This window comes from Neopsephotus bourkii, unplaced genomic scaffold (genome assembly GCF_033783945.1).
Source record: "Neopsephotus bourkii isolate Nb327-2 ecotype Australia unplaced genomic scaffold, CSIRO-AGI_Nbou_v1 NB_1655, whole genome shotgun sequence".
Lineage (NCBI taxonomy): Eukaryota > Metazoa > Chordata > Aves > Psittaciformes > Psittacidae > Neopsephotus > Neopsephotus bourkii.
This window is the reverse complement of record NW_026902129.1, coordinates 7,700,186-7,714,383: the sequence shown is the minus strand read 5'-3', so window position 1 is coordinate 7,714,383 and position 14,198 is coordinate 7,700,186. Positions and strand designations below refer to the sequence as shown.

At 42.6% G+C, this 14,198-nt stretch overlaps 1 protein-coding gene across 1 annotated transcript in view; it reads left to right on the top strand.

The window, feature by feature from the left end:
* Positions 1-14,198, top strand: part of CPNE4 (copine 4) — a 172,476-nt gene that overhangs the window by 109,895 nt on the left and 48,383 nt on the right. The window contains exon 7 of the mRNA XM_061374972.1: positions 11,802-11,900. Coding sequence (XP_061230956.1) covers positions 11,802-11,900 — 99 coding nt within the window. The remainder of the gene's footprint in view (positions 1-11,801; positions 11,901-14,198) is intronic.

Sequence of the window (14,198 nt, the reverse complement as noted above, 5' to 3'; positions counted from 1 at the left end):
TCTCGGGAGGTGAACTGTGGCACCTCTTCAAGAGCTCGCAGGAACGCTCTGTGACAGCTCAGGGCAGGAAGCAGCAAATAACACTGTTCCAGCCGGAACCACAGGGGTTGGTGAGATGGTAGAAATGTAATTGCTTGTGCTGGAATCAGGCCAGTAAACAGGGTCAGCTCTCTCGTCCTTTGAAGAAGTGTTCTGGCACATCTTAGATGAAGCAGCAGCACTTGGAGCTGAAGCAGAAATATCTTGCAGCAAGCTTCGATCCCATTCTGAATCTGGAGCGTTGTCGCTGTGCTGAAACCCCACGCTGTAACCCTGTTACCTAAGGGTTCATCCAGATAGCATCAGTGCCAGCCAAAGGGTGTCTGTCTTCACCAGTATCTTTTGCCAAGATCTTTGGGGTCTGGTGAACATGCATCTCTGCTGCCTCATTCATATGCCACTGATGATAGCCATGTGTCGGCTTCTTTGGTGTTAATCTTTATTTGACAGTTTTGAAGGAGGAAAAGTGGTTGGATATATGAGACTATTTTCAAAACTACCAAGTATCTGTTAGAAATGTGATAGTTTAATGGAAATAGAGAAATACTAAAGGTAAAGTCCATCCTAAACAACATTATTGTTTGTTATAACTGGAGAACATGCAAAGAAACAGAATTTGAATGGGTATTTCCTTCCTGATAATGTTGAGCTTCTCACCACTGATTCTGGGCACTTTGGGCTCTTAATTTTGCTGTGCTGTGAATATGTCAGAACTTTGTTGAGGCTGTTTAGTACCAAACGTCAAACCTTTGCTCAGTCACAAGCAATTGCTCACAAGTAAGAAACGGGCTGAAAGCACAGAAACTCTTAAGACTAAATCTCTCATTTCACAAAAATCATCCTCAGTTTGCAGATGGTCCAGAAGAGGAAAGGAGACAAAATTCATGAAATGAATTACTGTTTGCATGAGCTTTTCTTTGCATATTGGGCAAACAGATGTCACAGCAGCGATTTAGGGCAGCTACTTTCTAGAGTGTTCTGTGTGCAGTAGAGTATTTGTCTTTAGCAATATTCATACACTCACAGAAAGGTGTCAGATTCCTTCTTTTAGTTCCAGTTTATGTAGTGAAGTTTCTTTATGAGTCAGTGTTTGCACATCATGTTTCCGTGCTCAAAAAGCAGGGAAGGATTGGTTTTGAACAAGTTTAAGATCTTTAGTTGTTGGTTTGGACTGCAGATAAGTAATACATGTGGTACTATGTATGATACCGTATTTTAGAAATGTATTCTATATTCTTTACATTAATACAGAATTGAAATATGCTACATGATCATTTACAGCTATATTCCACAGTGTCTCATCTTCTCCATAGGGGAAGAATCTGTCCTCACTGGGTGCTATAGCAAAGCATTCAATTACCTCCTTAGGCTTTCATGTGGTTTTGAGATCATTTGACCCATGTGGAAACCTCAGTGGTTCTATTTCCTGCAGCAGATTTTCTGCACAGGTTTTTTCCCTTCCTTCCATGGCCCTGTCTCTACAAAATGTACTTTCAGAGGAGACTGCTGTCTTCAACCCATCCATATATGCCCATGCCTTCAGGTTTGCCAGTCATTGAGGGTAACTGTGGTGCTGGCACCTTGGCTTTCCAGCCTGTTCCTTCCGAGATGTTGGAAATGAGCCTGATTGGCAAATGCAAGAGCTCCCTGTTCATGTGCCAGTTTTCCCAGCGAGCTCACCCTCAAGTTTCCACCACAGCATAAAGCATGTTTGCTTATACAAGGTGTCACATCCTTGGTTACAGAAGGAGATATGTCTGGAAAATATGGAACAGTTACTGAGAACTCATAATTAGGAGAACATTTATTAAACACTCGAATGGATCCAAGGGGAATACAAATAGAAAAGGAAGTCTGCATAGATTTAAACAGGCAGTTAATAGAATCTGTTAAAGTCCTGTTTTCTACCCAGTACAAGAGCAAACCCCAGAAACTAGGTTACTGTAAAAAAAACTCACAGCCCTATAAAACAAAATCTGAGCAATTACATAGAAAACATTGTATTTCTCAACAGTATTACTGTTTCACAGTCTTAGCTTGTTCACAAGCTTCCAAGAAACAGGAAAATACCTACTATTTAGCTGATATGAAATCTCTTTTGAAAGACCCAGACACTATGTCGTGATGTTAATTTAACTCTTACTGGAAATCTTGGATTGCTGCAGGAGCTTGTGGCAGTGCAGGGGTTTAGATTCTTCACGGAGATGCTTTCAGCATCCATACAGGAGACTAATTCAACACTAGGTACAACACGGGAGATACAGTAAGACTGTAACCAGAAAAATAACTTAAAAGCAGTGCTAAAAAAGGCTGCAGGTTTTGGTTTTAAGTCCATAACCTATGAACTAAAGAAGAGGAGATGTAGGGAGGATTCACCTTGAAGCAATAGTGTGTCTGTGTAGAGGCACTAACTGAAGCTCAGAACAACAACAAAACCTCAGAAGTGAGACCGTTTGCACCTACTGATGACTGTTATAGCCAGTGCAAATTAGTCAGTAGAAGGTGGGTTTAAGAAACCCAACATGTGATTATGGGGTAAGGAACTGTGACCCTTATTCTCAGACCTTTACCTTTAAATGAAGCTCAGGTTTAACATCTAACCTCCACCCTTGTGTTAGTTTAGCCATTTTGGTTCTAGTGTCTTACAGGCTGTGTCTCTACTTCATTTAGACATCTCATCTCTTCGTTTTCCTTAGGAAATACGATGTGGAGGATTGCTTTAATAAACATGTAGAATTGCTTCACATTTCCTAACTGATTTCTCGTCCACTTTCTACTAAAATCTTTCCATGTTTCAAACCTCTTGTCGGTCTTAGTTTCAGAAGTTACCCATAATTAGGAAGATCCACCTCCACTGATGTTTATGCTGTGGTTTCATCCACTGAACAGAAGCGACCAGTTCAGGGCCATTAAACCCAATGCTGTTTGCCAGGTCATTCTTTTGGAATGATGTCCAAGAGACATGTAATTGACTCACCCACTGATTGACAACAAAAAGAACAGTGTAATTGGTCACTTTGTATAAACACTCATCATTATTACAAGTGGTGTTTGGGGACAGAGGCATGCATTTTGTATTCTTTCTGCCAAGTATTGTTCTTTCCTGCTTGAGATACAAGGCAATGGTTGATTTTTATCTGCAAGATAAAGCTAATAGGCTCTTTTAGGAAGAGAGAATAGACAATGGGAATCGTGATGAATTTCACTGCTGTGTCTGCAGCTTCTCCAGTGGGCACATAGAGGAGCCTGCTCATAAGCAGTGCCTTTTTTTGCTGTGCAGGGAATTGTTAGTTAAATGAGCAAAAGTCTCAGTGGGATCGATGTGCCCTCGGCAAGTTTGTGATAACACCAAGCAGTGTGGTTCGGTTGATAGCCTGGAAAGAAGGGATGGGATCCAAAGGGACCTTGACATGCTTGAGAGGTGGCCAGTGCCAACCTCATGGAGTTCAACCAAGACAAGTGCAAGGTCCTACACCTGGGTCGGGGCAATCCCAGGCACAGCTACAGGCTGGGCAGAGAAGAGATTCAGAGCAGCCTCAGGAGAAGGACTTGGGGGTGTTGGTTGATGAGAAACTGAACATGAGCAGCTTCAGTGTGCGCTTGAGCCCAGAAACCAGCCATGTGCTGGGCTGCATCAAAAGCAGCGTGAGCAGCAGGTCAAGGGAGGTGATCCTGGCCCTCTGCTCTGCTCTTGTGAGACCCCACTTGCAGCACTGTGTGCAGCTCTGGTGTCCTCAACATAAGGAGGACATGGAGCTGTTGGAGCAAGACCAGAGGAGGCCACGAGGATGCTCAGGGGCTGCAGCACCTCCTGTATGGAGACAGGCTGAGAACATTGGGGCTGTTCAGCCTGGAGAAGAGAAGCTGCATGGAGACCTCAGAGCAGCTTCCAGTGTCTGAAGGGGGCTACAAGGATGCTGGAGAGGGGCTCTTCATCAGGGACTGCAGTGATAGGACAAGGGGTGATGGGTTCAAACTGAAACAGGGGAAGTTCAGGTTAGATCTAAGGCAGAAGCTCTTCCCTGTGAGGGTGCTGAGGCGCTGGCAGAGGGTGCCCAGAGAAGTGGTGAATGCCCCATCCCTGGCAGTGTTCAAGGCCAGGTTGGACAGAGCCTTGGGCAACCTGGTCTAACGTGAGGTGTCCCTGCCCATGGCAGGTGTTTTGAACTCAAGGTCCTTTCCAAGCCAAACTATTCTGTGATTCTGTGATACACGTAAGAAGGGAAGGTACTGCAAGTTCAGTACACTGATTTATCACCACTGACAGAACTTTTGGAAGTTGGGTTCTTTTGCACAGTGACAGAACTAAAAGGAGGGATACTCATGGAGAAAACTGCCTGAGACGTATTGATAACCTCACAGTAGGAGGAACCTAGGGTGGTCTTTGGAGAAGTTTTTGCTGTTGTTATGTTTTGTTTTGTTATTGGTTTTGTGTATATCATATCATATGTGAAAAAAGTTGCATTTTATGTTATGGACTATTAGGCCAAAGACATAGGCTCAAAAACTGGAATCTCACTGATTGGGGTAGAAAGTCATCATTTTATATTTGGTTTAAGAATGCTCCACCCTGATCTTTCATTTGGTGGTCAGCTGAGACTTCATGAACACAACCAGGATGCTGAGAAATTGTTCCATTTCTGTGTTCCATGGTAAATGGCTGAAGGGGTCTTTCAGATGAAGTAATTAAGGAAAAAATATTTGTAATTAACATGGAGTTCTTTGCCCTTAACATAAAGGGAGTGTAGTTTGTAACATATTTATAGGCATGCATTACAACTACAGACCTCCATTTTAGACCAGTGCACAAAGGAAAGTGAATATTAACTGTGGTTTCTTGTATCTACACTGAGGATTTTGTTGCATAAACCTAACTGTGACTGCAGAGTAGAAGGTTATTTATGTTGTTACCATCAGTGACTACACAGTCACTGAAAATCCAGTTAAAAGCTGTCCCTCAACTCATATAACTCATAGCACATTTCTTTGTTTCAGAGGAATATCTCTGGGGCTCATTTGTCAACACTGAACAGAGTGAAGGATCTATGTTTGAAGCTCCTAGCCACCCTTGTAATACAAATAAGGGTAATCAACAAGCTATGGGTTTAAGTAATTGATTTTGAAGTGACCCTGATCGTTCTTACATGCTGTGAGCTGTCAAGAAGAGGCAACATCCAACTGGGAGGTTTCCCATCTTTTCTGAGTTACTGCCAATGGCTCAAATCTTCGGTAGTGGTGTGGAGAGACTGACTTGGTGATGGCTGGTCTGTAAACAGTCCCTGTTTTCATTTGGCAAGGAGCAAGATGGGCTCAGGCTGGTGTCCTGTCACAGCTGTCAATAGAACAGGACTCACTCTGATCTTGAACCAGAGGATTTACCACTTTGTGTAGGAAAATACGAATTCTCCTTCCCTTCGCTCTTCTTTCCCAAGCAGGTAATTTTAAATACAAACTTCCTATGGGTTTAGATCCACAGGAAGATTACTTTTATTTGTGTTTTGACTGTGTCTCAGGTGCTGTACTTACAGCAGTGTGACAATGGGATTGCTGACTCACTTCCCATTAACCAAGAAGAAGCTATCGATGCGTGTCGGTCTCAAGGCTCCTTCAATAGGCAAAGGATCTGAATCCAATATAACCCCGTCAGCTTTTAGCATATCGATTACCACCATCTCTGGACAGGAGGCACAAAGTTATTGATGAAATCCTCCCACTTGTTGAAGTCTCATTGCCTGCAGTGGAGATTCCCCGAATGCTGACGAAGCAAACAGCTGTGCTGGGGGACTCATGAGTCTTGCAAGAAACTGTGCTTCATTGCAGCTAGTTCACTCTGTTCTTACTGGAGCTCAGCTTCAGAGGAAATCTGAAATGAGCCAGGCAAAGTTAATTTTTACCTTTTGGAAAAGTGCAGCTAGTGCAAAGAGAAGAAAAAAACCCAAACCAGAGTGAAGAATACAGCAGGAAAGACCAGATTTCCATCCTCTGTTCTCTAGCATGTAACCCATGCAATATGTATAGTGTAGAATTTGGCCTTGGAACATCCTGACTATAGCAACAGGATAACTTGGAGTGGTTTAGCTTTCGTACCGAAGGTTTTGCACAGCTTTTCTCATCCCTGGGCGGGGAGAATGGTTAGGTAGTGAGTGAAAGCCTTCTTATAAAAAGACCTTTGAAGTATTCCAAGTGGTATATATATACTTCAGGGAGGTACAGTAGCAGCTTTACTTCATTATCGTGGGATAATAACCTTGATGGGAGACAGACTGCTCCAGAAAAATCACTTTGATGATCAAGGAAATTATTTTTTCCCTTTTTTTTTTTCCCCCACCTTCTCTGTTTGGCTTTTCTGAGTCTTTGTTTTTTATTACTACTTTAATGTTGTCACTGACCTTAGAGAGTGAACTAAAGAAGAGTTTCTGTTTGTAGCCTTTTGTTACCTCATACCACCTGCAGCCCAAAGCGCTTCTGGAGGTAGAACAGGTCCCCGACATTTGCCTCAAGACTTCGTTTCTCTGAGAGATGGCATCCTATAAGCTCTACCTAAAAATTATGGTGCTGTTAGTTTAGTTCAGAGCTGAATGGTAAGAACCTTATTACTGACTGGGCTGTAAGTTATTACATTCTAGTCCAAAAATGAGCATTCCTCTTCCCTAGCCACAAGATACCTTTTTTCACAGAAATGGAAGGGAAGGTTGTCCAAGGCGCGCTCTTGTTCAGTACTGATCCCCTAACACCTAGCTAGGGACTACAGGCAATTAATGGATAAATCCTGTTCCTTGAAAGGTATCCCTTCTACTCAGAGGATAGATACTGCAGTAACAACACATAGAGAGATCTCCTTCTTAATGCAATATATATGAACTAAGACCTCACCTGCATCAGAGCCAGAGCAGAGTAGGGAGCCTCCTACTCAAGGGTTGACTCCAGCTGCTTGAGGCTGCTGCCTTTCTGCCTGTTTTCCTTTTGTGCTAGCATAGAGCAGCTGGACAGTGGAACAAGCGCCTGGTCTTCTCTCCCACCCAAGCCAGTGTCTTCTGCTAACAAGTTTGTGAATTGTTCTATGTTAAGTAAGCTCTCAGTTGTCCGGCACTGTGCCTCTCCAACTAGGTGCAAGGTAGTACCAGCACAAGCCATACTAACATTTCATAACTGGACTTTGAGCATAGGCAGAGCTGGAGAAGCACAGGCTGGCAAGACTAAGACTTTTCTAGTCTTTGCTAGCTTTGTGCATGCTACAACTGCAGTGGCTGGCCAGCTGAGCAAAACTGAAATGGATTCTTTACAAGAAGTACATTTCCATGGGCTGGCTGCCTCCAGATGGGGTTTAGTCATGGCACTCGCTGCCAGTCTTTTAAAAACTAACCTTTGGAGCATGTTTTGAGCTGGTGCATACATTGTAAGGTTTAATGGCAAGTCTCTCATTACCCCTGCCCAAAGGTGCTGTATATAATACTTCTGTCATTGAGACAACTCGAAGCATTTCCCTGAAGGCATATAGGAAAAATAATCTCAGTATGTACAGACACCCACACACAACCTAATACTTAATGTAGTCAGACTTTACTCTTACTTAGCTCTCCTTGTGATTAAAGCTAGACAGCGTGGTGAGCAGGGGAAGAATTATAACAGTCATACAAGAATTTGGCTCAGTGAAAACACAGGCTGACTCACTTGAGACTTGGGACACCAGTTTCTTGTCTCAGATCAGAGCACTGAAATTAAACTTTAAGAAATAGCACCTGACTTTGGATCATATGCTCTGGATCTGAGGTTGGAATTGTTTTCTTGATGTTGACTCGTCAAACAGGAAAACTGCCTCACCCCATGGGAGACACTGGATAGAGAGATGGTTGTGAATGCTCCATCCCTGGCAGTGATCAAGGCCAGGTTAGACAGAGCCTTGGGTGACATGGTCTAATGTGAGATGCCCCTGCCCATGGCAGGGGGTTGGAAGTGGATGAGCTTACGGTCCTTTTAAAACCTAACTATTCTATGATGCTATGATTCTATGATTGGTTTATTTCTTATCTAGTCATTGCCACGTCGTAGAACATCGATATTGGCTGGAGCTGGAAGATGGTCCAGGTTCTATTTTTTGGAATGGAATTAAACTCAGAACTTGTGCAAGGGATGGTTTTTCGCTCATACAGAGGTAGCAAGATGAATCTGGCTGGTTGGAAAAGCACCTAGGGCTGCCTTAAAAAAAACAAGCAAACCAACCAAGAAACTTCAAAGTACTTCCTAGGGAAATAACCCTCTGGTTCTCACCTCTGATCTTTACCTGGTGCTGGGTTATTTGCCAGCTTATTTTACCTGTGTGAGTGGGTTTTTATGAAAGCTTCTGGAGACCAGTATTGATACGTTTCAGATTCACATTCAGCTGAAATGCAGAATCATTGCTGTGTACAACGTGCTTTGCAGAGACAGTTTATTTCTATGGCCAGATGTGAAACTCTGAAAAAAGAAGAAGTCCTAATGGATGTACTTGCAGGAGCCCCCCTTCTCCCTTAGCTCTAATTGTGCAAATGGCATTGAGATAGTGCTGCAGTTGTTTGTCTTTTCCGTGAAGCCAAGATGAAGATTAAAGAACCATTTGGCTTTCTGAAAGCAAAAGTTAGCAGACCTCTAGCTTGGAAGAAGAAGCTGTTGGATCTCTGTTGCATGGACATTTTAAATGTAACTTCACTTTGCTTATCTCCAGTTCAAATTCTAACCACAAATCATCACTCAGAGCTTTTCATAAGGGTTAGCATCCGAGCAGAAAGTACCATTTCCTGGAGGTCTCCAATAACCTTTGATCTGTTCTTGCATTTATGCTCCAATAGAGTTTAAAGACAGAACCTGAAAAGTGAGTCTGGTTGGGAAATTTCACGGTAAAAGTAGGGTTTTTTTCTTTGTAGAATGGGGGTTTTTTACCTCAGAAACATTTTTGGAGAAGTTTTCAAACTAACCTTTCTGTACATCTCTGTCAATCTTGCTATGATGTTTTTACGAATCTTTTCACTTAGTGATACTAACTCCTCATAAGCGTAGAGATTCCATCGTAAAGAATTTTCCAGGGCTGTTAGTGATGAAAATACTGTGTCTGGTTTTGTTCCAGGCGACATTACCACCATCAGAGCCAGAAACCCACTCTCATTTGATTACTGTTGTATAAAATTCAACCTATAAACAAACACACACACACAGAACCTCCCCTTCTCTCTACCCTTCACCCAACCCCTGAGAGTTAAAGATGCTATAAAGGATCTCCAAGTCTAAGAGCAAACTATTTTCATGTTTTGATCTGGAGATCTTTGTTTTGTCTGGAATTGCTGCATTAAAAATAAAGTAAGTAAAACTGCAGGTGGTAGGATGGAAAAGCAATAGAGGGTTCAAGAGCCAGGTCTTTGCCTGACCAGTGAGCCATTTCAACTGATTAGCGTCTGTAGCACTAAGTCATGCTTGCACTTTTCCCCTATGGGCAGTCCTTTGTATTTCTATTGTACATCTTCTGTATGGATCAGAGAAATTCCCTTTGCATCAAACCAAATCTCTTCCTGGGAACAGTGTTGAAAGTTCAACAGTAAAAGGTACCTAAATGATAACATGGTGGTAATTTTCTGCCTGGGGGAGTCCTGGGTATGAATTTAGGGAAATCACCACCTGAGTCGCTTCTGCAAAGGCAAATCAAGTGCCTGGGCATTTAACAGCATAATAAATTCAGGTAACTGCCTTAGACAGAATCATAGAATCACAGAATGGTTTGGGTTAGAAAGGACCTTAAGATCATCCAGTTCCAAACCCCTGCCATGGGCAGGAACACCTCACGCTAGATCATGTTACCCAAGGCTCTGTCCAACCTGGCCTTGATCTCTGCCAGGGATGGGGCAGCCACAGCTTCTCAGGGCACCCTGTGCCAGCGCCTCAGCACCCTCACAGGGAAGAGCTTCTGCCTTAGATCTAACCTGAACTTCCCCTGTTTCAGTTTGAACCCATCACCCCTTGTCCTATCACTACAGTCCCTGATGAAGAGTCCCTCTCCAGCATCCTTGTAGCCCCCTTCAGACACTGGATGTAGAGATCAAATATCTTCTTAACTATGCTTCAGATCAATGGACCTCACATGGACAAACATTTGTGTGAAAGCGGATACTTATCAGCGATGGTCCTGGTGGGAGGATGTTAGGGGATAAACACCATTAAGGCTGAGTCAGCCTGACACCTGTAGTGATTTAAGTTGAGTTAGATAGTCTTTCTCCTGAAACTGTTTTGTCTGTTTGCTCTCACTCAACAAATTCAGTCATTTTGCCCACATCTTAAGCTTTCTTTAGAGAAAGACTCTAGTCTTCCTCCCTTCTCTCATAGGGAATTTACAAATCAGTGGTTTGTTGATCCATGGAAAAGGGATTGGCCACAGTGCTCACACACCAGCTTTGACTGCTTATTCAGGCCAGTTAGAAAGCATAGCTGGTGGACATGGAAGTCTGTTTCAAAAACGTGCTTTTCTGTAAATGTTTAATACTGAAGACCCAGTCAAGATCCAGTAATTTCAGTTCCCTTCTGGGTGAACTCAGAAGTGCCCCTTTGGAGCAAGCAGAATTCAAATGGTTTGAGGACTCTCTGAGGAGCAGGCATCACTTTTCCTCTTATGTTGTCTGACCACCAGTGCTAGGTTAAAAGCACTGAGCCTCATTGAGACAAAGTGGCCTGATAAAACCCACTGTTGTTAACCCCAGTAGCCCACTATTGATGCCCCACCACCCCCAGTTATGTTTCATTCCTGCCTTTCTCAGTAGGAGCAACTCTGCTACTCCCACCAGAGCAGTCTTCACCTATGCACAGACCTAAAAGACTCAGGACCACAGGGAGGAAATCAAAGTTACCTTCAAAGCCATCTGATAGCCAGATGTCAGTTCACTCCTCATGTGACAGTAAAAGCTTCCTGATTCTGTCAGAGTATGCAAGCTTTATCTAGGGAGACCATGAGGCTGAATTTGGGATATTTCTCTTTAAAGTTGTGAGCCCTTTTGTTGTCTTTGGGCCAGATTTAAAATTACTATTTAGCAAAGCGTGTCCTTGTTGCTACGTGCTGCAGTCTTGGCTAGCTGAATTGTATTCAGCTGTGTCTGTAAACTGAAACTCTCACAACTCAAAGTCATTAAGGTATTCCTGCAGGCATGAATTTAGGAATGACTGTCAGCAAGGTTTGGTTTGAATAGACACTGTTGAGCAACACTGGAAAACAGCCAAGATGCGAGCACCAGACACTGATGGGTATGAATTCAAAGCCATTTCGGAAAATGAGCTCTGTAAGTGTTGTCTCACCTTCTCTGACTGTAAAAATGAGAATGGTAATGTTTGCCCACAGCAGTTAGTGTTTTGAATATGGATTTGTATTTGTAAAGCTCTTCAATGAGGTAAGTTACTCTTAATTCAGGACCCCATTTGTCCGTGACCATGCAAGTACACATAATCCTGTATTTTTACACCTAGCAGAAAAGATGGAGTCAAGGAATCCTTTCTTCCCAAAGTACATGACCATGCTTTCGTCAGCCAACTCATAACACAGAACTGTCAGGAGCAAGCTGTGTTGAAATTACACTTGTCATTTCGTTTTGATCTGGACAAGGATATGTTTTTAATATCTCTTGTGATTTCCTTCTAGGTAAAACACTGCACCCAATGCATAGCATACTTTCAGCTGTAGTGTATTTCAACAAAACCTCTTTTCTGACTGAAGACAAATGTGCTCTTTGTTCTTTTCCCCTTTACCTCCCCAGTGCATAGTTTGGGACTGGGATTCCAATGGAAAGCATGACTTCATTGGAGAATTCAGCTCAACTTTCAAGGAAATGCGAGGAGCTATGGAAGGAAGACAGGTAAGTGGAAACCCAAGCAATCTCAATATGGAAGCTTTGTGGAGTAGTGTTTCTCAGACAATCCTGTAGTAAAGCAAGTGAATTACCTCATCATCTCTACCATAGGTTTTACTGTTTCCTGGACATGTTAGTCTGAAAACACAAAAAGCAGCCTTTCCTGTACTTCCGTGCCTGAAATACTTAGGGTCCTTTTTCTTAGTTCACATTCTACAGGCATTTCTTTAATATGATTTATTTCCTCTGAGCACAAGCACCTGGTTTCTGTGAGGTGCTGTGCTGTTATGACAAAGCGGATGCACAGCCTTGGTGCTCAGAGTGTTTCCCTACTGGCCTAAGGCCTTGATTGGGTGAGGGTCATTCTCCACCTTTCTCCACTTCTCATGTTATTGCTGCCAGGTCTAATTTGAACCCATCACAATGAAGCTTAGCTGTTTCCTAAATATTTCATGAATTACAGTCCTAAGGGAAGATGAAATTGTTAGCTTATTAATAGTTTCACTTTCTTGTGTCAGCCTGATCTTTTCAAATTGAAGTTGATGGTAATTATTGAATATGATAAATGATTTGGCATATCTAATTGCAGAAATTGTCATTTCCTATTAGTACTTACTCCTGAAGGGGTTAGCTTGGATAAATTCTCTGAGGGGGAGTTAAAAATGTTGACTTTCTAATCTGCTGATGATTTGCATTCACTGCTTCATGGTGTTCTAAAAACCCAAATGCCTAATAAGCTTTATCTGGGCTTTATATTAAAGTTGTGTTTCTAATGTGTTAATAGAAAGCTAACAGAGAGTCAGCGGGTGTTTAATATGGTAAACAGTCAGGCTATTCCAGAGGTCAGGCAGTTTTTATCATTCTTCCAGATATTTTCTGTTGATGTTCTTAGAACAACTTGGAGCTTAACAGACATTGCTCATGGGTGTAAAACACTGTTGATGCATATCAGTCATATATTAACCCCCTAGAAAGAACTTCTGAGCAGAACCTGAGTGTAAGTGAAACCTTGTTTTGTTCCTTCAAATTAAGTCAGAGGATCAGAACCTAAAACTAACTGAATTCAAATGGAAATAAAACCTACCTAAAGAGGTAAACAGATTCCAGAACAAGGCCAGTGATGTGACAACATGCCAGTTTGGTATGCAAATACCTGTGGCTGGGAAAGGGACTTTGTGAGAGTGGTAAGGGATGGGTATTTCCCATGTAAATGTCTTCATGAGAGCATCACAGTCCTTCCCAAACAGACAGCTTGTTGGCCAAGACAGAAGACTTGTGGTCCAGAGTACCAGGAATGGCTGTGAAGGATAAACTGCATATTCTTTATCATGATGGAGAAACCGTGTGCTCTTTTCATCCTCGGCTAGGGAAAGGGATGAATACTTTCAGAGGCATAAGGAGTTAGTAAAGCCATTTGTCAATTCCTGGTTTAGGTTGACAGTGTAATATCAGGGTGCCACCCAGGAATGTTTTAATGTTGCACAGTGCGTTAAGTGCCTGAACCTTTGTCTTGCTAAGGGTCTGCCTTTTGCCATTGGGCAGGCTGCCTTTCACCTGTAACACTGCAATCTGCTTTTCACCACAAAAGCACAGCTTTTCTCCTCCACATGCCTAAGGCATTGGGACATTATTTCTTCCTTGATGCTCTCATTCTGTTGTACTGTGCAGTTACTCTGTGGGCTTGCACCTGCAAAACCTGACGCTGCTGTTACAGCCAGTTCTCACAGGAAGCAGTTGATGCCAATGTAAGAATCAGTCCTTCTCCCCCCTCCTCTTTTCTAATCCTTGTTTTGTTGTCTCATCTAGAGGAAAACAAGATTTAGTGGATAACATAGTCAGTAATAGTCATTTAAGTAGCAAATAAATATTGCCCCCAAAATATCTATACATGCTAGGTGGCTCTTGCACCTCATGAAAGCAGGATTTAGCAAGCACTAATAGGCAAGAAAAAGCAAGAGGGAGTTTGAGCAGATCCTGGGGAAAATCATATATTTATTATGGGAAAAGTATTGTGATCCACACAGAGGAGAGGTCACTTGCGTGGGAGGCTGTGCCACTTGTCACTTGGCTGAAACCAGAAAGCAATTTCCCTTTCCCTTGCTCTCTTTCCCCCAGTCCCTCCCTCCCTTGTCCTTTCCCATTCTTCTCTATTCTCCAGCAGCAACGATTGCTGCTAAAGGCAATATACTCCATTAGCTGTGGATCCCATTAGTACATCTTGGTGCATGGTTTATCTCAACATTCTTTGTGCAACATTAAGTAATGTGATTAACATTTGTCAGTTCTTTCCTCAGTTTTATTCTT